A 25,589-nucleotide genomic window follows, 5' to 3' on the forward strand; every position below is an offset into this window, starting at 1 on the left:
CCGTGATAAATGAAGTGTTTTAGAAAATACCACAGTTAGAGTCTGATCTGTTTGGTGTGGTCATACCATTTATTCTTCCATTATGAACAAGAAAGAACAAACTCCACCATTTAAATGCTTTCCTAAGAGTTTCCTTCCTCAAAAGATCTACCAAGTCATTGAAGAGATATAGATCACACCTGGATATGAAGCTAACAACAACCCAACACTTAAATTTTGAAACATTTCAAATCTTGAACTACCTCAAACTGGACCTTACTTCATATAGGAAGTATACTTCACACGCCTAGTCTCTCACAATCACGTTGCATTTATACTTACATCCAGAAGCTTAAGAAACTGCCCAAGACTGACAAAATACATCCTAAATAGGAATGCTTTGTTTTAAGGAGCAGCTGCAGCAATTATAGCACAAAAGGATGCCCCATCCCTGGAGACTTTCAAGGCCAGACTGGACCAGGCTCTGGGCAACTTGACCTAGCTGTGCATGTCCATTTTCATTGCAGGGGAGTTGGACTAGGTTACCTTTAAAGGTTACTTTCACCTCAGAGGATTCTGTGATTCTATGAAAGTCCAAACTAGCCTAAATTAGTTTTTGTTACACTTTCCTCTACCATGTCTTTACTGGAAATAAGATTTAAAGCAGTGCTATGACAAACGTTCATTAAGCACTTAAATGAATGGAACTCATCAGAAAATCAAGGGACTTAAATTGCACCTGAAGTCCCTTTTGAAGATTATACAAGATAGTGCCTATGTGTCACATAAATACTGCTGAAAGCTGCATTCAGATACTGTTATGCCTTTTTTCCTCTTCTGCCAGAACCAGAGCAGATGGTACTACCAGATTAATCAAAATCACCCCCCGGATTCATGTGCTGTTTCTGTTCTGTATTGTTCTACCATTTAGACTAAACTCCTTCTGCTTATTTGTTTTCAAGCATTACTTTATATTTTTTAAGCAGCATACATCTGCTTTGCTCATTAGAATAAATATTTTACATGCACATTATGCAGATAAAGACCTGCAAAAAGAGACTGCCATGCAGTTTTCTGTATCTGGGTTGCAAAGGACATTGGGCTGTAAATCAGAGCTCAGGCAAAGCTGGTTTTGCTGTTCCTGTGCCTTGTAAGCAAGATGAGCCTAGAAATGTTGTGCTAGGACATTCAGTGTCATAGTGTCAGCATAGATTGCTCGAGGACATTGATTTCAGAGGGAGAGGAGTAGAAGTTAAGTGGACAACGCATTTTAACTGTGATCACAAGGTTTATACATGCCAACTTTCACCAGAGATTGACACTAACTAATCATTTCCTTCATTTTCCTTATAAATTGTGCCCTGAGAAAAAGGCTGGCTTGCCCCACCTGCTACCAGAGAACAGTATTTCAGAAGAATGAATCTCTTCAGAAGAATGAATCTGTTCTCAATTTCTACAGAATTTGTACTCGGCTTTGCTAGAGCTACACATGCTGATCAATGACTGAATTAGATATTTCCATTTCTAAGGCTATTTCAATAACAACTGCATATAAATAAATTGAACATAGATTAAAAAAGTCACTGTCATGTATCTGGTATTGATAGGTGACACAAGAAGGGGGTGGTGAAGTGGCTGTGCAACAGGGAAGCTCTTAAGAGTCTTTGCCATTCACTCCCAGGCAGCTTCAGAAAGTACAGTCTCTGTTCAGGTAGAAACGCTGAATAGTTTGTCTAGCTGTGACTGAGTTAGACATAGCCTCAGAGTTTATCTTCTGTTTGCACAGCTTAGTGCATCCTATGAAGGTTCAATCAATAAGGAAAAATAGCACAGCCGTTAGCATGAGGACCAAGCCATCCTCTTTGTTAGCCAATCCCAAAGCAAGTCCAGAAAAAAGACAGATCAAATTTATCACTATATGAAGAAATCAAAGTAAACAAGATTTTCACATTTCTGAAGGTCATAGTAGTCAGGCAAACTTAGAAAGAATATGTATGGTTTTCTTTCCTTCTTTCTATGAGTTCTTTGCTGTTATAATTACCTGTTGAAGATACCAGACATAGTTAAAAAATAGTAGGTTCTAAAGAAAAATGAGGCTCATCGCTACAAGCTTCCTGCTCTGCCGTGGGAAGCTCAGTCACTGGAAACACAGCACTGCATCTCTATCTCACATAACAAAGCATCGCTGAGGAAATATACATGAAAGCTGAGGGCAGTGAGCTCTCGTGGAGAATTGAGCCATTTAACCAACCTAAAAGAGCCTGTTTCTGGCCATCTGCGGGACCCTAATATGCACTTCTGCTTTTATACTCCAAATCTTCAGCAAAATGAGCTAGATGCTTTCAAGTGCAGGCAGTTGCACTCGAATCGGGCTTAGCATTTTGTGTCTACAAAAGGAGACTAATAATAAAGGTGTCAAGGCATGCTGATAAAGACATTTTTTGTATTGAAGTGACAGCTGCATGAGAACCTCTTGGAAGTCTTAATGAAACTTTCTGGTTGGGTGATAAACTGGTAAATAGAATCCAATTTGTAAGTGCAGGATGATGTAACAAAAGGAAAAAAAAATCTTAAAATTTTAAGCTGCACAAACGTAGAAAGCAGTGTAATCCCTGATGACTCCTAACAATGTAGAGTGAGAGCTCAGGGTCATAATGAATAACGCTATGCAAAACTGCTTTCAGATGCTCCGTAACAGTCAAATAATCAACTTGACAAACATTTTTATGGCCCCTTATGAACATTTCATGTGTCTGCAACATTCTGTACAAAAATAAACTGAATGCAAAAATTATACAGAGAAAAAAAAGTGGAGGACCAAAGAGTATGTAGAAATGAAGAAGTACAGGGGAACTGAATAGGCTGGAAAAGACACGGCTGAGTATGTTATGGTGTATAAAAACAGAGAGGGTTAACAACGTTCTTTTTTTATTATTGTTGTTACTTATTTTTCCCTTTTTTCTGAGAGAAAAACTAGGGGCACAATTTGAAACAAATGGAATATGAAAACATATCAAAGTGGGGTGGATCTTCAATTGCATAAATGTGGGAACCTGCAAATTTTTAAGCAGCAACACATGTAGCTACATATGCTACAATAATAATTCTTTTCTGAAATATGAAGCAGTGGTAGTTTTGCGTTCATTCCCTTCCTCCAGTCTATCACCATCAGTCAGTACAATAAACCAGCAAGGTGGTAGTCACTTGGGGTTTTGCAGTGAAACATAACCTTAGCAAAATCTTTGCCTTGGCTCCTTTCCCATGTACTTCAGTCGTGGTTGTTTGATGTCGCCCTGACCTCAATGTGCTTTCCAACTGGAGCTTCCTGGTTCAGTACTCATCTGCTGAGAGATGAGAGCAGGTAGTATATTCAGTTCCTGCATGGTTTACTGTCATCCTATCCTTTTGCATAAGCACATCCTTTGGGAGAAGAGCTGGATGAGCATCTTCCTTCCCATAAGCAAATGGTCCAAGGTGTTTCTTCACACAGTTTTCTGCTAAGAAAAGCATGGTAAAGTCTATGGGCCGCTTTGTGAAATTTGACCTTGTAGAGAATATTCAACAAGATTGCTGTTTTCAAGGGAAAGTAGAGGTAACTAAAACAAGCTTGAAAAATGAGTGTTTCTCAAGTGTAGTTTTTACCCTCATGATGAATGTATCCATATTCAGGAATTGTTACACAAGGAAACTAACTGAATCAAACACAGCCACTCCAAGCACTGAATTGCACTGTTTATAGATACAAAAGTGAGCACTCTGCATTGCGTTGCTGTGACATATTGTCTTCAATTATGACATCTAGCAGAGAAAGACACTGTGAGTTATGATCTTTCTTCCCAAATCCCTGGTTCTACTCATCCACAAGGAATGTGACACATTTTGCTACTTTGATGCTTCTTGAAGATGCAAACCTTAACCAGTGTTTTTCTAGCAAAAAAAGGATTAAAAACAACAACAACAACAAAATAACCTCACCACGACAAACAAACAAATCAAATGAACTGACAAAATTGAACAGTCTCAAGTGCCAGTTCAGCTCTTCTGTGTTGTGTTGAATACTATTATCAAGGTGATTTCCTTAGCCTTTTAAAAAAATACCCAAGAAACAACACAATATTATTTGTTAGCATATCTTGGTGGTCACTCCATGGCCTCAAATATAAAACATTCTACTAAAACGCTAGCACTGGAATACACATATCCTTTTTATGAGCTTTTTTTTTTTTTTTTTTTTTTTTTTTCCCTCTTTTATTTTGGAAGATATACTAAGATAGGCTACTTATTTTTGGATGTATATACTAAAGTGTTCATTATTGGTGCAAGTTTTGTATACAGAATAAATCAAGAGTAGTGGTGGCTAGAGGGAAAGCATTGCTCATGGATTTGTAACTGCAGCAAAACAGAACACAGAAAATCAATACAGCTCATTAGAACTTTAACTACAGCTCAGCTCTGTAGTGACATTAAACACTAACTTTTCGTGATCCTGAAAGAGCAAAGTCAGAAAAACTCAGCTATGAGCTTACCTACGAACCTGAGAACACAAACAGACCAAAAAAGAAAACATCATGAAGTACAGAAATGTCTTCTATAGAATAATCCAAAGTTCTCTTGCCAGAGATACGTCATCCAGTTTGTCTACATCTACTGATTTTCAATTACATTTCATTTTCGAAACTCTTTGAAAGGACAGATAGTATCAGGACAAGAGGAAATGGTTTTAAGTTGAGGGAGGGAAGATTTAGGTTGGATGTCAGGGGGAAGTTCTTTACAGAGAGAGTGGTGAGGTGCTGGAACAGGCTGCCCAGAGAGGTTGTGGATGCCCCCATTCCTGGAGGTGTTCAAGGCCAGATTGGATGGGGCCCTGGACAATCTGGTTTAGTACTAAATGTGGAGGTTGGTGGTGGTGGGGGGGGGGGGGTTGCTTTGTGCTTCATGGTCCTTGAGGCCCCTTCCAACCCAAGCCATTCTATGTTTCTATGTTTTTCTAAGCTTTTCTCTTCTCTGCAGTTCCAGTACACTTTGCTGCACCAGACTCAGGTCTCTTGAGACTGTTTGTGTAAGAAAGCAAAATTAAGGCAACACAACTGAATAATATACATTTGAATTTGGTATGTAGCACATCAGATACATGGATGAGATAATCTTCTTTAAAACACTGAAGGATAGCTGTAACCAGCTAGTACAAAAGAAGCTAATAATCTTAAGAATTAAAGTACTCTTAAAAATCTCATTCTGAATGCTAAAGGAAGGTGAGAAAGCAAACACCTGAACGCTTTTCACAAAGCATATGAGTGGAGACAACAAAACAGATCCTAAATCAAAGACAGAGCTAACAAGAATCAGTTATAGTTCCACAAATATATCAACACCCACTGCTAAACTCTGAAACCTAGGAAAGAACTCAGTAATACAAATGTGTTATGAAACAACTCTTCAAGCTCTTAATCCACTCCTCTCACTTTATGATTCAAGCTGGCATTAGGAAAAAGGGAGATTTAGAAACTGTCTCAATATAGTCAGCTTATTAATACGCTGCATAATGACGGGCCTGCCTATGCCAAAAAACAAAATTCAGAAACAAAGGTTTTTGCTGAAGCACAGAGCAAACACAGCTAACTAGCCCCTTCTATCGCTACTAGGATTTGCTTAAACCGTTGTATCATATTCTGAGGTTGCAGAGAGCTTATTTATTAGTAGTGACAGCCTGACCCTGAGCTCCCATTGCAGGTCCCTACAGCACTATTTGCCAGGATTTCCACATCTTTCCACAGCGCTCAGTATGAAGACACCCAACCCAGGTCACCAGCTCGAGCTCAGCCCTAGTCAGCACTGAAGGTGATTAATTCAGGCCTGCCCAAGACCCACAGAGGTGTCAGGCAGCTGGGCAGTGGCTATGATGATTGAAGTTTATTTCTGAAATCCCTCTGTCTTGCACTCACATCACCTATCTCCATGTCATATGAAAGCATGGAACAAGTAAAACATACTGGCACCCACACTGAATTCTGACTGTTACCAGTATTAACTGAATCCATCACCACTGTCTGTACTGTAGGCACGATACATCCATCATTCAACTGTGAACTGCAATCACTGCACAAGAACGTGTTCGCTGTTGCTGGGTTATTTTTCTTCATTTTTATTTGAAGAGAGCAGAGCAGTCTATGAAGGACTCCATATGGCATTTCAGTACGTACAAGAAGGTTATTATCTACATATTGGAGCCAGGTTCTTCACAGCATGTATGGCAAGAAAATGAGAGAAATGGCAGAAGCTGCAACAAAATGGCTTTGAAAATCTTTATATACGTATCTCCTCTTGTTTAACATGGGGACATCCTGCCTGGCAGAGTTGCACAGACCCCATCCTTGGCAGGTTGCAAGACTTGATTGAATAAAGCCCTGAACAACCTGTTCTGACATTAAAGTAACCCCATTTGAGGAGGATGGATATCTCCTCCTGGACGATGGACACTTCCAACCTGTGTGATCCTATGGTGTCTAAAGTTTCTGTGCATTATAACATAAAAACTATATCTGAACACAAAATTAGGCCAAAGATTTACAGATCCATTTTAACAACAAATTTATATTAACATATGGAACATCAAAACCTTACAGTAGTGCAGACAATGTAGTAGATGAACAATTCTCTTGTTAAAAAAATCTTAGAAAATAAATCAGCAATCCGTTGACTAATTAAAACAAAAAGGCATTTGGAAACCAACCCACATTTGTAATTTTTCAGAAATCAAGTGAAATACTTTGAAAGTGCTTTCACACAAAAAGTAGGAATAAACGTCATGGATTTGAGATGGAGCTTCCCAAACTGCAGAGAAAAACGCTTCTAAGATTAAAGCAGTATACAATCATAGGAAAGTCCAGCTTGTCCTTACAAATAAACTAAGGAGAAATGGGAATTTCAGAAAAAGAGAAAAGAAGAAAAAAAGAGATGCTACAAGAAATGTAAAATATTTTACTTACTGCAAACAACATTGCACAATACCAAACTTTAAGGTTTTGAAATTCTCAGGAATTACTTTCCATTGTGATACTTTGTTCCATACATCTTTATATTTTTACATTAGTTTTACATTATGACAAGAGTAAATTACATACAGAGATTAAGACAAACTGTATATAACCCATCAGATTACTAACCTTTCATTTACATGTCAAAGTGTAATCATTTAACATTCTTCTCTGGTAAGAAAACTTTATCAGGTTCACTGTTGTGCTAGTTGTATTACACAATTACACTGTCTACACCAATAATTTTTTTAAACCATTAGAGGTATATGGAACTGCACTGTAAATGTGCTATTCGCATTTTCTTCAAAACATAAGTAACGATAGCTAACTTTGTTATTTTGTTACTAGAACAACAATTTCTCCCTTTTGTAGAAGGCCTCCAGAGTAAAGCCAGACAAATCAATAAATCCAACATTATTAAATCCAATGCTGAATAGTCTGGAGGGCAGAAGTAAAAGTCCTGAGTGCAGGATGAGTTCCTCGATAAGACAGCAAGAGAGATCCTGCCTCTGCGTTGAACCCTGCTTCTTTAAGTTGTTTTGCTATTTCCTCTACATCCCAGCCTCCTTCTGCCTGGTTAGCCAGCAAGTGGTCAATAAGGTGAGGATAGAAGGCAGTTGATATGCACTTTACCACCAATTTGGCATTGAGGAGCAAGGAAAGTATTTCAGCATCACAATTGGAATCATCCACCTACAAAGAATGAAAAATCCATAGTAATTAAAAATGAATTACCAGATACATCTATCAACCAGAACATGCTATGACTGTTCTAACTGCACAGTGTGACCTTGAAAGCAAGATGATACACAACTCTGAATGGATTAATAACAACAATACATACTTTGCATACTTCTGAACACATACAGATGTATTTTTACGTAGGCTGAGAGCAGGGCCTGTTTAGCTGGGCGAAGAAAAGACTGGCAGGATCTTATTAATGAGTACAAATATCTTAAGAGCGAGTATCATCAAGATAGGGCCACGCTATTGCTGTGGTAGACAGGACAAGAGACGACAGGCTCAAATTGAAACACAGGAAGTTCCATGTACATATGAGAAAAAAACTTCACCGTGAGGGTGACTGAGCACTGAAACACATTACTCAGAGAGGTTATGTCTCCTTCTTTGGGATTTTCAAAACCTGCCTGGATGTGATCCTGCCCAGTGTGCTGTAGGTGACTCCACTTGAAGCACAGGAGGGTTGGGCTAGATGACCCCAAGTGGTCCCTTCCAACCTCAACCATTCTGTGATTCTGTGACCTTTAACAGTTTAATTACATTAGGATAAATATTTGTCCTGTATGAAGTTAAGGAATAAGAATGCTTAATAACCAAGGTAGGATTACATGAAAGGTTTACACTGAGTTCTCAGTGCCCAGAGTGCAGAATGGACCACATCACTTACCTCCTTATTAATAAGGACACACTGGGGAAGGTCAGAGCAGAACACATCATATTTTAGTCACTTTTATTAATATGACACATCGCATTTTATACTGACAGCACTCTCAAAATCAAGCAGATTTTCCAGAATAATATTTCCAAAAAATATTTGGAGCACACATCTCTGTGAGACACCGCAGGAAAAGCTGGCTATTTGATACATTAGAGTACACACTCACTCGAAAATCTAGTCTATCAGTTTACAAATAACCGAGTACATTAAACTCTATTTGAACTAATTTTGATCAAAGCATTTTCTAGGTTCCATGAAATGCATTGTCATTTTAATCAGTTAGGGTGTCATGACGCTCAAATAAATGCAATAAAACAATGCAAGTAATGCAAAAAGGACCAAAACAGCAGTAGACAATTCCGAATTTAATGACTGCATCCTATCAACTTACAAATATAGTAGATAAATGCTTGCATTTACAAAAAAAACAAACAAATACAAAACAAAACCTATATTGAAAGTTTTTTTGCTTTTTTCTGTAATAATGATGCCTTATACACTTCATACCCACATACCAACAAATAATAAAAACCCAATAATCCAGTGATCTGGCACCGCTTGAAGACCCATTCAGCTATGACTACTGTATACTGAAAGACTTGCCAATAATACTTGAGAATTTAAACAATTTTTAATCTAATTATCATTAAAAAACATTTAACCCTGAATCTTTTCAGACATTTGACATTTCTCTGTCTCTGTCCAAACTAAAACAGTACAAAGCTTTGCTTCCTCTTGTTCATACGTAATGGGCAGCACTCATTCTCCGCCCCTAGCTTTACCAGGAGCACACACTGTAAGAGGTGCTTCTGACTTATAAAGCCATTCTCTATTCCATGAAGCTTCCACCACAATTACTCTGTAATAGCAACAATTTGCAGGGAACTTATTTACGTACTTTCCAGAAAGACCAAACATAACTATAATCTATCAGTCAAGAAAACCAAACTTACTGGCGAGTATCTTTCTCACACGCATACATTGTGTGTACAATGTACACCAGTTAGGGACCATGTCATGTGGGAGATTACTCCTTCCAGTTTCCCTGTAGGGGCAGTCAAAGAAACAGGAGCCTCAATGCATAAATCACATCAGGTGTGTGACCTTCCCTTAAACGCATGGCATTACAAGACTCAAGTTCTGTTACCTTGTTTGAGAGTACTGATATTTGTATGCAGAGGAACTGCCTTCATAAGGGACCATCAGGAGCTCATGGTATTGAAACGGATGAGAAAACTACCACTGACTTCAGAAGAAAGAACTTCCTTCGAAGCAATAACAAATTCTTTTAGAAGAAAGGTCTTTACTGAATCTAAACAATTTTAGACTGATTAATATGTTTGCCTTCTGTGAGAGGAAAAGTCAGTATAAAATCAAAACCATGTATATGCTAAGAAACAGTAATAATTTGTTGCTCTATTCTGGAAAAGATGTACACTATACAGTATACATACAATTAAAAAAGGGAAAAATAGAATACATTAAATATCAAAGCATGAAAAGAAACTATATTTCATCAATCACAAAGCCTCAGATAACCGCTGCTAGGTGTAGGTGCAGCTCATCTCCAGACAGCCGTTTATCATATTTAGTAACACATGATTATTCCTTTTAGTTTATAAGTTTTCCAGAAAAAGAGAATGACTTTATTTATATTATTCAAGAAGATAGTTCGCTGTTTTGCCCTCACACTACTTTTTCTATTAATTCATTTAAGTGCTTTTCTTTCCATTGAAATCTTAGACAGCTTCCTTCAAGTCTTCAGTATTTTTCTAAATTGAGAGGTTGGAGAAATCTTCTGCTGCACCTCTGTGCTCCATATGCTCTATTCTTGACCACTATGTAGGGCACAGCTTTACTAAGCACTTCACTGTTTGATTTTATGGACATAAACCAAAAGCAATAATTACAGTAATGAGAATAACAACAGATGGGAAGTCTAATTTAAATTAAGTTTTTCAGGCTACTATTCTGCTAATGAAAAGTCCTACAGATTAATGTAATTTAATGTGCTAAAAATCTACATATTGGAGAGAGACAAGTATGAAAGTAGTACATCTTTTTTCAACATAAAAACGTTAAAACATTGCAGCTACACTATGGACATGAAGATGTCCACAGACGTAACACAGAAGTAGAGCAATTCGCCTGTACTCATGCATGAAAAAGACTGTTGTGTATTTATACACAACAAAAGAGCAGACAAAATGCTCTTGTTTGTGTCTGACAGCCCATACATAAGATTGAATTGCCCAGTAGATTGAAACTGATCAAGTGAATTCAAGGCTGTCTGAGAGTATGGTAAAAGGGGAAATCTTTGAAAGGTATTTAGCTGCAGGTGACTGGATGGAGACATAAGATGGCAACAGTCCAGAAAGCCAATTGTAGCCTGGGCTGCTCCTAAAGCAGCATGATCAGCACATTAGGGAGATGATTCTCCCCCTCTGCTCTGATGTCAGGGGTCCCACCTGGAGTACTGTATTCAGTTCTAGGGCCCACAATGTGAGAAGAACATGACACAGTTGGAATGGGTCCAGAGGAGGCCACAAGGACTATCAGAGGACTGGAGCACCTCTCCTACAAAGAAAGATTGAGAGTGTTGGGCTTGTTCAACCTGAAGTAGAGAAGGATCTCGGGAGTGACCTTATATAGCAGAATTCTAGTACCTTAAGGAGGTCTAAAGAAATCAGGGAGTGTAGCAATAAGAAAAGAGGTTTTAAACTAAAAGAGGAGAGACTTAGATTAGATATAAGGAAATAATAACTTCTTTACAGAGAGAGTGGTGAGGCACTGGAACAGGCTGCCCAGAGAGGCTGTGGATGCCCCATACCTGGAGGTGTTCAAGGCCAGGTTGGATGAGGCCCTGGACAGCTTCTTCTAGCAGAAGGTATCACTGCCCATGGCAGGAGGGTTGAAACTAAATGACCTCTAAGGTCCATTCAAGCCCAAACCATACTATGGTTCTATGATCCTATAAACATCTCCTTTTAACACATTCCCTGGGACCTACGCCACTCCTGTTCTGTACTACCTTGGTAAATCTAAGTGGAAGCTTCAGATGAAGTTAACAGGATTCCAAATAAAGAGAAGACAACAGTTTTGATAAAAAACGTTGTAGTCTTTGGCAAATGATACTGCAGAATGTAATAGCTCATCCAAACTCAAAGGGAAAACTGGGCAAAACTGAGGAAGAAAATGACTAGCAGTTACTCAGTACACGAATACATATGACTGAAAATAACTGGAAGCTGTGAGGATAGTTCAGAATAAGAACATACACGTACAGCCTTCTGTGTGAAGTAATGGCATTGGTGGATAAAGGACAACTGGTCTTTACTTGTCTAGCTGAAATTCTGCAAGGCCTTTGGCATGGTCCCACAAGACATCCTTATCTCTAAACTGAAAAGATACTGATTTGAAAGGTAGAATATTTGGAGGATAAGGAATTGGCTGGAAGGTCACAGCCAGAGGGTTGTGGTCCATGGCTCTGTGACCATGTGGAGGCCAATGGTGCTCCATGAGGTTCTCTCTTGAAACTCATGCTCTTCAACATGACCTGGGCTGTGAGATTGAGTGCACTCTCAGCAAGTTTGCTGATGACACTAAACTGAATGGTGCTATTGATAGAACAGAAGGAAATAATGTCATATAAAGGGACCCAGACAGGTTTGAAAAGTGCCCAAGTGAATCTGATGAGGGAGACTAGCTTTTTTACATAAGCAGACAGTGATAAGTCAAGGGGAAATTATTTTAAACTAAAAGAATGGGGATTTATGTTGGATATGGGGAAGAAATTCTTTACTCAGATCGTGATGAAGCACTGGAATAGGTTGCCGAGAGAAGCTGTGGATTCCCCATTCCTGGAGGCATTCAAGGCCAGGCCCTGGGCAGCCTGATCTGATGGATGGCAACTCTGCTCGCAGCAGGGGGAGTGGAACTGGATGGTCTTTAAGGCCCTTTCAACCCAGGCCATTCTATGATTCTATGATTCTGTTTCTTCTGCTTTTACTTTTCACTAGACTTGTAATTATTCCCCCTCTGTCAGAGCCAGGACACTGATCTAGATAGACTTCTGATCCTCAAAATTGTACAGGTTTACACATAAGTTAAATGTTATTTTTGCTTGCTGATAATTTTGACCATATTTCAAATATTCTTTGAATTAGCACACATTGGCTACAAGAATATCAACCTAGCATACAAACCAAATATTAACCTATAGAAAACACAAAATCTCTAAATTTACTATAGTTTCTTTTAAAAATTTTTTTGAAAGTGAATGCAGTTAAGACAATTTCTGCAAAGCAACTCTACCATCCTAGTAATAAAAAGGTGAATTTTTTTTCCAGGCAGCCAGCAAAGCAGGATCTTATTAATGAATCGCTTCTGATCCGCCCGCGTATGTAGTGCCCTTACTCTCCCATGATCATAACTGAATCTTAAAGCACTGGCTCTCGTAGGATACAGCTGATCCCCCAAAACATTGTTCCCCTGATATGGAATGAAGCCGACTGTAGTTCAAGCAAATCTCAGAGGCAAAGGCATCTTCTGCCAAATAAATGCATAACCACCTTTCATCTTGTGTAAACATGAGAGTAAACCATACACCATATTAAAGTGAAACATAAAAAATATACGACAGAGAAAAATCTTTTTATCTACCAACACTACCATGCTGAGTGTGCTAATTTTTTCATTAGTGTAAAGCCCTGTTACTTTTGAAAGGCTTAAATGGGAGAAGCTTCACTTTTTCACACCCATTTCCTCTTCAGTTGCTTTTGACAGTACAAATTTAGCATAATATTCACACAGACAGTGTGCACAGATACAAGCAGAAGAAAAGGAAAGGAAATCCTGTTTTTTTTTTTTTCCTTGTCTTACATACCTTCTTGCATATTGGCTGAAATCTACACTAATGATACACGCATTCAAGTTTTATTTCTGATGACTGCCTCACTTCTATAGACTATCTAAGATAGACTATCTAAGATAAGACTAATTTTTCCTGCTAGAAGCTGTATTCATCTAAAATTCCAGAGGCCACATAAAAATGAAATTGCAATAGATGCACTCATCATTTCCATCACTGCATTGCTAAAGCATTCTGCTTAGAACGGGGTTTGTACATTTTATCCAAATATCTCTCTGATGCAAAATTTATAAAAGGGTCTACATCTGCTGATGATAAATCATGCCTCAGCAGGGCCTCCCTCGACAAGCTCAGAATTGAAGACCACTCTCTCTCCACAAGTCTTAACCTTTTTCTGTGTATCCTCAGCAGGACAGGGAGGAGCCAGCTTCATCCCAAAGTCTTAGGGAGGACACATTCAAGCTGTTTCTGAAACACCCTTGGCAAATGAACCAAACAAGAAGCAGCTGTACAACCAACTATGCTGACACCTGTATTTCTGAATCAGAGTGACATTTGGTGTCTTATGTTCAACTTGGTGTTTTTGGTGTATAATTAGTAAGGTTTAAGCATGCTTGCCTGGAGCTTTGCCATCAGCACAATGATGTTACCAACTGCAAATGGGCTAAGGCTTGAGGCACTCAGCTCTGCCAATATAGCAGCTCTCCTGGGCAAGCATAGTCAGGGAATCCGCGTTTTATACAGCCTTCTATGCTAAACAGGTAGGTGAAAATCAACCTTGCCACAGGTGGAAGCTCTCCTGACCTATTGGGAAGAGTAACTTGAGGCATCTAGGAAGTTTTACTGGTAATCACTGCGGCCTCTGAAAATTCAAGTGACCATAAATGAAAGAAGAAAAAAAAAAAGTGTCCTACTCTCCAGGACTAATGCTGTATCTCATATCAGTAACTAGTATTTTTACTGTTTGTTGTTACAGCCTACCTAGATATTATACCCACAGGTGTATGATAAAAATCTCTCTGTAGCAAGAACTTCAGATAAGCAAGAGCTGGTCAGAAGGTTCCCTTCACCTAACACAGAAAGGGCCAGGTCAAAGTCTGGGCAATTCCCAGTCAACAGTTTTTTTTATGTAGGTGTGCAGAGTGTTTGGTAACAGCAATAGGCAATGTTTTATCCACAGCTTATGCACTAAAAAGCCCATGCATTATGAAATATGGAAACTAGTGGAAAAATAAGAGCTGCTGATGACAGTAACAGCTAAAAAGATCTGAATCTGTTACTTCCTTGAGTATTCACTCTACATCAGAATGGATGCAAAAATGATATACATTTTATTTCTGAATGGAGTCAGCTTAGTTACAATACAAATTAAGTAAGGAGATAAGAAAATAAAGCGATCTAAAACAAACCTAGAAAAGTAAATGAGAGAGGGAGAGAACTGTTAGGCAAAATACACATAATTTCACAGTATTTATCTTAAAAGATAAGCCGTATAAAGAGAGTAGTCATACAATAACACAAGACAGGAAAAATAACTGGAAATTCTATTAATCTCTTACATTCTTCATAATTTTTCATACTATATTTTTCAATAAATTACTTTGTAAAGGTAGTCTCAGTAGTTCAGCACTGAAAGTATAGAATGTAAACGGAGACAGGTATTATTTTGGATTAACTGAAACATTTTCTAGTCCCACTTTCTATTAAAGCCTAACGATGAATATGTATTTGCACTGATTATTTTAGTCTCTTGTTATCTTTATTAACAATATACCTACCAACAGGCAGGAGAACATTTAGTTGCTGTGTTCCAAGTATAAGTCTTTATCAGTGAAAGATAATCAAGTGTACAGACAACATGGAAACCTTTATCAGGAAAAAAAAAAAAAAAAGTCTGGCTTCTAAGAGTAAAATCTAAGTTTCATTGGCAGTAATAAGCTTATTTAAGCAAACTTCTTACATTTTCAATTATTTTTTAAAATTATTTGTATACCACAACAGAGGAAGACTGGTAATTTCTATTATCAAAAATAGGCAATTGGCAGTTTATAAAAAGATGCACAATAAAAAGTGAAGTCTGCAATTTCAAAAGAGCTTACACAAAATCTTGGTTGTTTTATTACAGGCAAAAGCTACACAACTCTTAGTATCAGCACTTCAGCATCATCCTTTTAACTGTAAACATCCATAAAGCTGTCAGCAACATAAAACAAATGGCTAACTAATACATCGTATCAGCAAGTGCTGTACTTTTCTCACAGTCATGTTTGTGAGCTGTTGTTACGCTATGTCAGGGAATCAATAGCTACGATTTCCCTTTACCAGATGTTATTTGTCCTTTTCCTATTTAATGGAAGCAGAAATGGGCTTCCTATAAAAAAAAAAAAAAATCACTACAAAAAATTTACGAAAGCATTAACAGTTCTTTTACTGCTGCTAAAAAGCAAAAAAAAAAAAAAAAAAAAATTATGCCTACAAAATTATACTGAATAAACACTGACATAGCCAAATGCAATACGTATGCACTTCTACTTAGCTAGCTCCAAAAGTAATGCCTCTATTTACCATGGAACCTACAACAGATACAAAGACCACAATGACACTATTTAATAGAGCAAATTCTCAGCTACAAAGCACCACAATCAGCTATGCATGTTTGCCAGTGATGAACAAGAGCCTGTATGCCACAATCATAACAGTCTGCACCAGCCAAAGCAATCTGCTGTTGCTGTCACCACTGCAGAAATGCACCACCCATCTCCTCACTGTGCTTACATCCACTGTTGGGTCTCCATAAATGTTGAGCAAGTGTAGATGAATGCCAATAAGTTCCATTTTTTCTACATGGAGGAATTTAATGACACACCTTTGCTTCATATACACTTCCACATCAGATGCCATTGTGTCAGAGTGCCCCTCTGCTGCCATCTGTCACATGGCAACAACATGCAATGGGATACTGATGGAAAGATTCAACCTCTGCTGTCACAAAATCAACATCCACCTCTGGCGTTGTGGGCCACAATAATAAAATAGGAGGCATTACTTTCAGAGCAGCCCTTGTAGTTGGTAACACACCAACTTCTGCAACAATATGAGATTTGTATATAACAAGGAATGAATGATAATTCCTACACCATACAGGAAAAGTCTGTGCTACTTCCTTTTCCTCACATCCTACGTTCAAATACTGGGTAAATTATGTTTGATAGTATGAAGCCAATAATACATTTTCACTGAATTATGATTAAATATAAGACCAAAGCTAAATGCTTTAGAATTCTAGGTTATGTACCATTATCATGGAGGTATATGCTCATATTAATATTGAATTAGGAAGAAAAATTAGAAATGGCTTATCAAACTACCTTCTCCTAATCAAAAATAACATAATTTCAGGAATGCATAGGTGTATGTACTAAGTTTTATATTACTAAGAAGATAATATGGTTCCTACTCCTAAAACTTCAATAAAACCTAATCGGACTAGAATGTAAAAAATCGAATGCTGCAGCACATTGGAAAGAAGAGGCCAGTTAATAGAGCAATACAATTAGCAGCCATTCAGAAGGTGCTACTGCACAGCACTGGGCTTGAAAAGTAGTTAAATAAAATGTACTCAGACATAAAACCCTGCTGGGAAGCTTGCGAGCTAGTCACTAACTCAGCAGCTTTCATCTGTTAACAAGAAAGTCAATTTTAAAAGGTTAACAGAACGTATACATGAAAAAGTGGATGCATCGAGTGGCCAGATGCTTTTCTATAAGATGATCTTGTTTCTTAAAAACAATTAGAAACCAAAATCTACAGCTGTAGGTGTTAAAAAAAAAAAAAAAAAAAAAAAAAAAAAAAAAAAACAATCAAACAAACAAACAAAAAAAACCTCACTACAGAAATCTGCATTTTGAGGGAAAAAAACCATAATTTTTGTATTTAATTTGTGTAAGTAACAGGGAATATGGTTCTCTCCCTAGAACGAGATTTTCAACTAAGAAATACTTCAAATTCATACTAGATGTTAATTACAACAATGACGTTTTGATACAAGCAGAAGTATACTGCATGTATCATGCCCTTCTTCCTTTCCTGCAACTGTTTTAAACATCCAGTTATGTTCCGTGATGCTGGTGCTTCACACGTTTCAGTAATAACACTTCTTTTTTCAAAGGCAAATTAGAAACACCTAGGTGAAGCAGATAAAACCTCAGGCAATTGAGAATAAAAGAGGAGTGAGACTAAGAGCAGAATCATTGGAACAGTGAGGTGCAGAATATCCTCCCTAGGGAACAGAGTATGGTGTGAAAGCAGGGGAAATCACTGCACTGATTGTTGTAACTAAGGAATCTGAAAAACTTCTTGCAATGTATATAACTGGAGCAATCTGGACCCTCATTTATTATTTTATACTTTAATATGCAACTTACGAGTCCTCTAAGAGATGATATAAATTTCAGAAACACTGTTTTTCTTAAATAAATACTATACTTCTGGGGACCTTCAATGCAGTTATCCAGCCAGAACAAAAAGCCATTCCTCCTCTTTTGTCACAGACAGCTAGATTGCAGAGCACAGCTAACAAATCAAAGCAAGTCTTTCAGGTTGTACATGCACATTCATTTAAATGTTTGAAGAAGTTTCAAACTTCAGGAGGAGAAAAAAAAAAAACGATAATACAATGCTTCTGCCTAGGAAACTCACTTCCACAATTTTAGATTTTATTTCTTAACTGCAAAAAAAAAAAAAAAAAACACACAAGACAAAAAACAACAGTGTAACTTTACACAACAACTGAGAAATACACAGTAATGTATTTCACTTCTTGTCCAAGGAAGAGGTGCTATTTAGCTATTTTCACCAGAAACTGCTACAATATCAAATGAAAACGTGTTTAGAATTACACAAAATTCCCAAGCGTCCATTCCTGTATCTATGTGTTCTACAGAACAAAAGGGCTCCAACAGCTCACTACAGGACAAGTTTGTCAGAAAACTGCTAACTCATTTGTAGTACTTTTATCACTTAAAAAAATAACGAGCAAGAACAGCCTCATAGAGATAACAATCTACTTTATATAACACAATATATGTTCCACCATATTGACTTGCAATAGCATACTAGATAATTTAAAGAAAGTGTCGTCAGCTTTAATTACCTGAAGTATATATAAAAGATCTTATGAGTGCTGTGTTACTACTGTTCTGTCAACACAATAGCTGTGGAAAACCTTAATAATGATAAGGGCCTCAATAGTCTGCTTATCAAGATAGTAAGTAAGATAAGAGAACTAATTTATTACCATAAACTCTGAAGTGTGGTTAATTCAACTGCTCATACCTTAGTGACAGCTGTTATCTGCTTCAGTGCCATAGTGTGAAGATCTTGATCCATGCTCTCCACCAGTAGTTTTAGGGATGGCAGCAAGAGGGAATGGTCAAGCAGCAACAAGCATATTTCTTTTATACACTGAAAATAAAAGTAAACTCATTCAGCAAGATCTCTGGAGATATTAACATCATCATTCATACTAAAATTTATGAAAATTTTGTGCCAAATGCAGTATGAAAACCAACATACGAAACAAAAGAACTCCCTGATGGAAACTCTTTAGAAAGCTGAACAGACAGATTTAAAAAACAATGTACATTAAGTGGAGTGTTTGTTACATTAAGGCAAGACAAGCCTGAATCTACATTACATTCTGGAGTTTCTTAAACAGGAACAGAGAAATCACAGCCCTCTCTGGGATTAATACATTTGTGCTCAGTGAAATAGTGCAAAGCACAGGAAGAAATTTACCAGGCACCTTTGATACTTCTGTGACTCAATTATGCAAAAATGGAACAAATCAAAGAGAAAAAAACAGTATATACCACAGTGCAACACCATAAAGCTTTGTTGCAAAACTATTTCAAACTTAATACAAAGTTCTATACGTGATGAAAGCACAGCAATTCAACCTTCCTCTCTTTTACATAATTTCTTATATTTTATAAAAAAGCACAAATTTAGGATCAAAAACTGATGCAACCAAGGACTGATAACCTTTTTAAAAGCCATGTGTTTTCAAATCTGCATCTCGGACTGCAGCTTAGCAACAAAGCAAACAAAGCCATCAAACAAAAAAACTCTCATACGTAACTTGCACTTTTGTTTTCTCTCAACAGTGCAATGATTTATCCACTTCAAAAAGCATTTAGATTAAATTACACAATAAATCAGACTACAATTTCCTTTTCCTTTTTCCAAGAATGCTGTTCATTTGCTACAAACATTTTCCACAGAGACCCAGTAGAGATATCCTACATTACAGGGAACTTCCACTGAGCATTCTGAGTATTATGCAACACTGTCCTCTTGAAAATATCAGCCAAATCATCCACGGGTCTCTGTTACACTACAACTTTTAGAAAAACCACAACTGCCAAATGCTCATTAAACTTTTGATAATTTCACATTGCACTGGATTTCTTTTGAGCAGTATGCTTGATATAACATCAAATTTACTAAATGCAATCTTAGAGATTCACTCTACAAAGTCTCCTTTCCTTGAAAACGTGTACCCATGGCAGTAAATGGAGCTTATGCTCAAATATTTCAAAAATAACTTGTGAATTGCAAAAAACTGAAAAAAACACCAGTTTTACCATACTTGGTAACTTTTTCTACCTGGAAGCCTCTCAAAGCTAAACAAAGAAGCAGCATCATAAGAAATTACCCATAAAAAAGCTCTCTAAAAGAACTCCAAATCATATTTTATGATGGCGTGTCGAAGAAAAGGAAACTAAGCAAATTTTCCAATGTAACTAGGTACACTACACACTTAAAGCAGCAGGTGAAGGAGACCAATGCTGCAGGTGTTGACTGTGTTTGCTGTCTCATTGCACTGCTTTAAGACAAGGAAAACTGTATCATTCGGCAAGCAAATGCAATATTAACTTCCTTATTTTCAAAGCAATTGCATTTAACTCAGATGACGTGCCACTGTTTAGTCTGCATCTTAGATGTTTCAAGATTATGCTCTAATACTGGTTATGCATTCTAATGGGACATTTTGTGAAGCAATCTGCTTTGTTCATCACAGAGGCATAAAGGCCTCCACAGAAGAAAACACACACTTAGCTATCCAATTAGTTTAGCAGATTTGAAGTGAAAGGTTGCTAGACTTCAGGTGGCTACCAGACGTAGTACTTGAGCATCTTTGTGCCTTATTTTAATGTGCCTAGGAGACACCAGATATCCAGAAACAATGTTCAAATTTAGAGAACCCATAATTTCCCTTAAAGCAGAAGCACATTCCAGTGATTGTCATGCTTCCTGTTATACGCTTCTTTGTAAACTAAGAGCCTTTTATTAGCTTCTTTTCCCTGTAGAAACATCCACATCAAGTCACTTCTCTGCCTCTCATAAGATAATATACTACACTCTTTCAGTCTTCTACTTTCAGGTATTTTTTATCTCTGCACTAATTTTTGCATGCTATCTGTTCTGTCCCTCACTTTTAAGCATCATTTCAAAATGCAGCTGTAATAACAAAGCATCATATTCTTATCAGTGGTTTACACATCCTCTATTTTCCTGGTACTCTTGTGACATGGCATCATGATTAATGACACACTGCTATGAAAAATCTAGTAACAAAATGCAAAAAAAACCCCAAACAAACAAAAAACAAAACCAAACCAAAACAAAAAACCCACACCTTTCTTGCTTTAGTTTTTATTAGAAGATCTCAACCAGATAAACAGTAATAATAATGGGTGAGAATTTAGCACTGAAAAATTTGTTTGATAAATAAATAAACAGGTGTTTCTAGGACTGAAAAATTCACCTGAAGCACCCACAAAAATAATAAATCAAGAGACATCACCCTTTATAAGAAGATGGGCTACATAAGACTGATAAAGAGCAGCCTGTCCTTTAGAAATAGAAGAAAAAAGAAACAGTGAATAAATAAATAATGGACTAGTTACAGAATTCAAGGAAAAACTCACTTCAGAAATCACATTTCATTCTTGGTAAACTGATTGCTGTAAGATAATAGCCTTCACTGAGATTAGCATTACTGATTTGATAAAGTGAGTTAGAAAATTCAACTTCAGCAAGGTTTGACTTTCATGCAAAAGATAATGAGTTTATGAGCCATGATGAACTACTCAGCACCACCTAAAGAACAGCTACATGCACTTATGCCAGTCCCAAGGATACAGAAACCAGCCTTACACCAGAATTTGTATTTGGAATGAGTGAATTAGATGCATTGTTTCAGTTTAGTGATAGTTTGAGGAGTTGTGTTTTACAATCAGTCTGACTATTCAAAAAAAACCAAACAAACAAACAAGAAAACAAAAAAACCCAACCAGTCTGTTCTCTTACAATCTTAACATCAGCTTCTTTTTTTTTTTTTTTTTTTTATCACAAAGGCTATGATTGTGTGAAGACAATTACAAGGGATTAATCAACCTAGTAAAATATTCACAGGACTACTCTAAAGCTGTATGAAGTTTATTAAGCATTTCTCAAACACATTTTCGTTAATATACATTGTTTATGTACAAACACTTCAATAATTTTATCCTTCAGAGATTCTTGTCTTGAAGCATGCATACGCAGTTAAGGAAGACAGAATATTATCAAAAGTAATTGCTTGAACATAAATTTTTATCACCAACACATTTTCAAGGATTTCTCACTCAACTTTTATACAGTTATAAGAGAAAATTACTGACACTTTTAACAGCTTTTGCCACACTGACAGTAATGCATAAATGAAGTCTTTTTAGAAATACATGAAAGAATGCGTCCTGGGTGACCTAATCTAGGTGCTCCTGCTGCAGCAGGGCGACTGGACTAGATGATCTTTCGATGTCCCTTCCAATTCCTGACAGCCTGTGATTCTATTAGACCTCTAATGGTCACATAACTTAACTTGTGCTTACATCAGTCAGTCTCAAAAAACTGCCCAAGATGTGATTCAAGTTCTGATTATTTTCAACAATGTACAGCCCACATCTCCACTAGGCAAGCACATATTCCAGTGTTTCACCACTTCAATGAAGAAAAACTTTTTCTTAGCATGTAATCAGAATTTTTGATGTAAATCGTCTCTGTTGCATTTTCTTCAGTCTCTGAGCACCCCTAATAAGAGGTCTTCTGCCTCCTGTACATATTCCCTCTTCCATGTATTTAAAAAACAGCAATATTATCTCCCTCAGTCATGCCTTCTTAATGATTCCAATTCTCTCAGCCTCACTGCATGTACGTATATGAACCACCTAATCATGTCACTAGCCACTGGACTTGATCCAGTATGGATCATTCTGGCACTTGGGACCTCAAAACAGGACTCATATCCAGGATACTTCGCATTAAAACTTACCTCAACAGGAAGCTTGTACTTAGTGTCATACAAAGAACGGCAGATTTTCAAAATTTCATTTCCCATACTGTCCTTTTCCTCAGGTGGGTATCTCTGCAGCATAACAATAACCAGTTTCACCCATGGATTATCCTCTGCACATGATCTGCCCACAAAACACAAACAGATTTTTAATATGTATGTACAAATATATATACGTACACAGACGCACACAAAGCCTTTCAAAATCAGTAAGTTCAACCATCAGCCTGACCTACAGAGTCTCTCAACTGAATCATGTCCCTGAGTGTCACATCCACAGATCTTCTTAATACCTCTAGGGATAGGGACACTTGGGTAGCTTGTTCCAACACTTGGTAACCATGTCTGTGAGAAATTCTTCCTCATTTCCAATCGAAACCTCCCCTGGAACAACTGGAAAACATTTCCTATTATCTGTGACATGAGAAATGAGATCAACACCCTCTTTGCTGCAATCCTCCTTAGCCTCTTCTTCTCCAGAGCAAACACTGCTTCACTGCTCTTTGCACATGCTCAAGCAACTCAATATTCTTTTTTAATATCCTACTGAGGGACCCAAAACCAACCACAAATTCATTCAGTATCATTGTAACAGAGTCAGCCTTAAACCAAAGGCAGAAATTAGACATATCTAAATTTTATCATGCACGCCGGCAGAAGCAACATTTACTATAAAGTTTAATTGCCAGAGCATTTCTTGGCATACAGCTGCTATTTGCTAGGTCACAGAGATGTCTGGCTACTTTTGGCAGTGACAGGTGTACCTGCTAGGACTGGATCTACTGACAGAAAAGAGTAGCAGACCAAAGCTTTTAAACGAGAGCATGAAGGAATGCACCCACATTGCCATTTTGCTAACACAAATTAATTTTGTTAATCCATTTCAGTGCACCTCTAATACAGACTAAATCCATGCAGAGCAGTGTAGATCAAGAATAAAGCCACATTAACACAGCCACTGTGTTCATTTGTGAGTGAAATTTGGAAGGCACAAAAAGTGGCTTAAAAATCACCCATCAATTTCTGGTCATTAATCATTTAAGTAAGGAATTGAGATTATTTTTTAATTTTTGTTTTGAAGTAAATTAAATCTTACAGTAAATTAAGATACTTGTCCAGCACAAGTGGGAAGGAGCAGTGAAGTGCTTTGAAAGTGCTCCTTTTCAATGGTATTATTTAGCAGCAATTGTTGAAAGCAACATAATAGATATAACAGCAAATTGAGTCAAACAAATTGGTTGCTGACACGTAACAAGGAATAGGTCTGACAATTCAGGAGAGCATAGCTGCCGATATCTACTATTTCATAGATATTTTAAGAAAAAAACATCCACATGCAGCCGTCATTATATTCTAACACGAGACCCAGACAGAGATTCTAGAAGCGGTTAACTTTGAATGCAAACTAAATGGAAGTCATTATTTTCATTCTTTTTGACAACTTAATTGAGCTTTTCCATCAGTCACAGTCACTGAACAAACTGCTGCCATGAGTCTGGCTGGAAGCAGCACAGCTCTTCTCCCTTCCAACATGAAGGGTTGAACTCAAAGAAGCCAACTTATTTGACAAGCAGAACATGATGCACTTGATCTATGAACCCCCAATAAGGTCAGGAGAAGAAAAAAAGCACAACTCCATCTTTGCCACTGGCTAAATTAATAGCTATTGCTATGTGATCCATCTCTTGCTTAAAGGCACAGAGAGTCATCATGAATTTCCATTTTTATAGCTGCTGCCTCCAGAGTACATTAAGAAAGAATTTTCCATTAGAAACAGAAAACAGAAATCATACTTGAAAGCACAGTTAGAAATAGTTAGAAAGAAACAGAACACTCAGAAAAGTTAGAAATAACAAGAAAGATGCATCTCCCATAAATAAACCTGTGAATGACAAGCCTGAGTCAACCATCAGACATAAATATATATTTATACAAAATTTATACAAATATAAAAGCCGACAAATAAGTATACTTTCTGAAAAAATTATTTTTTCTTACAATTATTTTGAATACTAATAAACACACATTATCTACATAAAAGAAAGATAGTCAACAAAAATCTGACTCAGAAGTAGAATTCAGTTTTCTTTTCTGAGTGTTACTTTTGTTCAACTATAGTTTAAAAAAAAAAAAAAACAGCTTACTACTATTTCCATGTTAAGATTTCTTTCACAAACTTGAAATGAATGCCTTTTTTTTTTTTTTGTACCAAACCAAAAATGTCTTTAGAGGAAAATTTTCCATTAAGTTAAAAAAAAAAAAAAAAAGTGCACTCAGCCTCTGATCCCCCTAAAATCAGGTCTTCTTATTAATATTTAAAACAAATATAAAAAATGCTTTTTGAATGTAGGCATTCCAAAGACCCAGGCAGAGCTTCAATTACTGGTAAGTTTTCTTTTTTTCTTTTTTTCTTTTTTTTTTTTTTTTTTCCCCAAGACTCTATGAAGTGCTTAAAATCACTTCTGAATATGAGACGCTGTGGCAGTAAAGCATGTATGCATAACATGAGTGCAAATATCAATATTTTTAAAAGTGCTGACTGAACAACTGAACATCTCCACTGGTTCCTCAGTCAATATGGCACAATATGATATGACAAGAACTATACAAGATCTATATACGTAGATGAAGAGTATTCCTTTGTCAGAGTGACAGACTGATCTTTCTTAGAGAAGACATCTTCTTTAGAAGTGAAAATGCTACTAAAAACATCCAAACTTCAGGGTTTTTTTTGTTTTTGTTTTTTTTTTTTACTTCTCTGTCCTTCTGAGCTTCCATAAAACTTAAGTTTTATTTCTCAATTTTATATTCAATTATAAAATATTTCCCATTAGCTGAAAGCCAAAATTT

At 37.0% G+C, this 25,589-nt stretch overlaps 1 protein-coding gene across 1 annotated transcript in view; it reads right to left on the reverse strand.

Moving 5' to 3' along the window:
- Positions 1-7,430: 7,430 nt before the first annotated feature.
- Positions 7,431-25,589, reverse strand: part of NBAS (NBAS subunit of NRZ tethering complex) — a gene marked incomplete at both ends in the record, with an annotated part of 159,375 nt that continues 141,216 nt past the window's right edge. The window contains 3 exons of the mRNA XM_079550571.1: positions 7,431-7,706; positions 18,677-18,805; positions 22,719-22,863. Coding sequence (XP_079406697.1) covers positions 7,431-7,706; positions 18,677-18,805; positions 22,719-22,863 — 550 coding nt within the window. The remainder of the gene's footprint in view (positions 7,707-18,676; positions 18,806-22,718; positions 22,864-25,589) is intronic.

The sequence above is a fragment of the Tetrao urogallus genome, assembly GCF_951394365.1.
Source record: "Tetrao urogallus genome assembly, chromosome: 2".
Taxonomy (NCBI): domain Eukaryota; kingdom Metazoa; phylum Chordata; class Aves; order Galliformes; family Phasianidae; genus Tetrao; species Tetrao urogallus.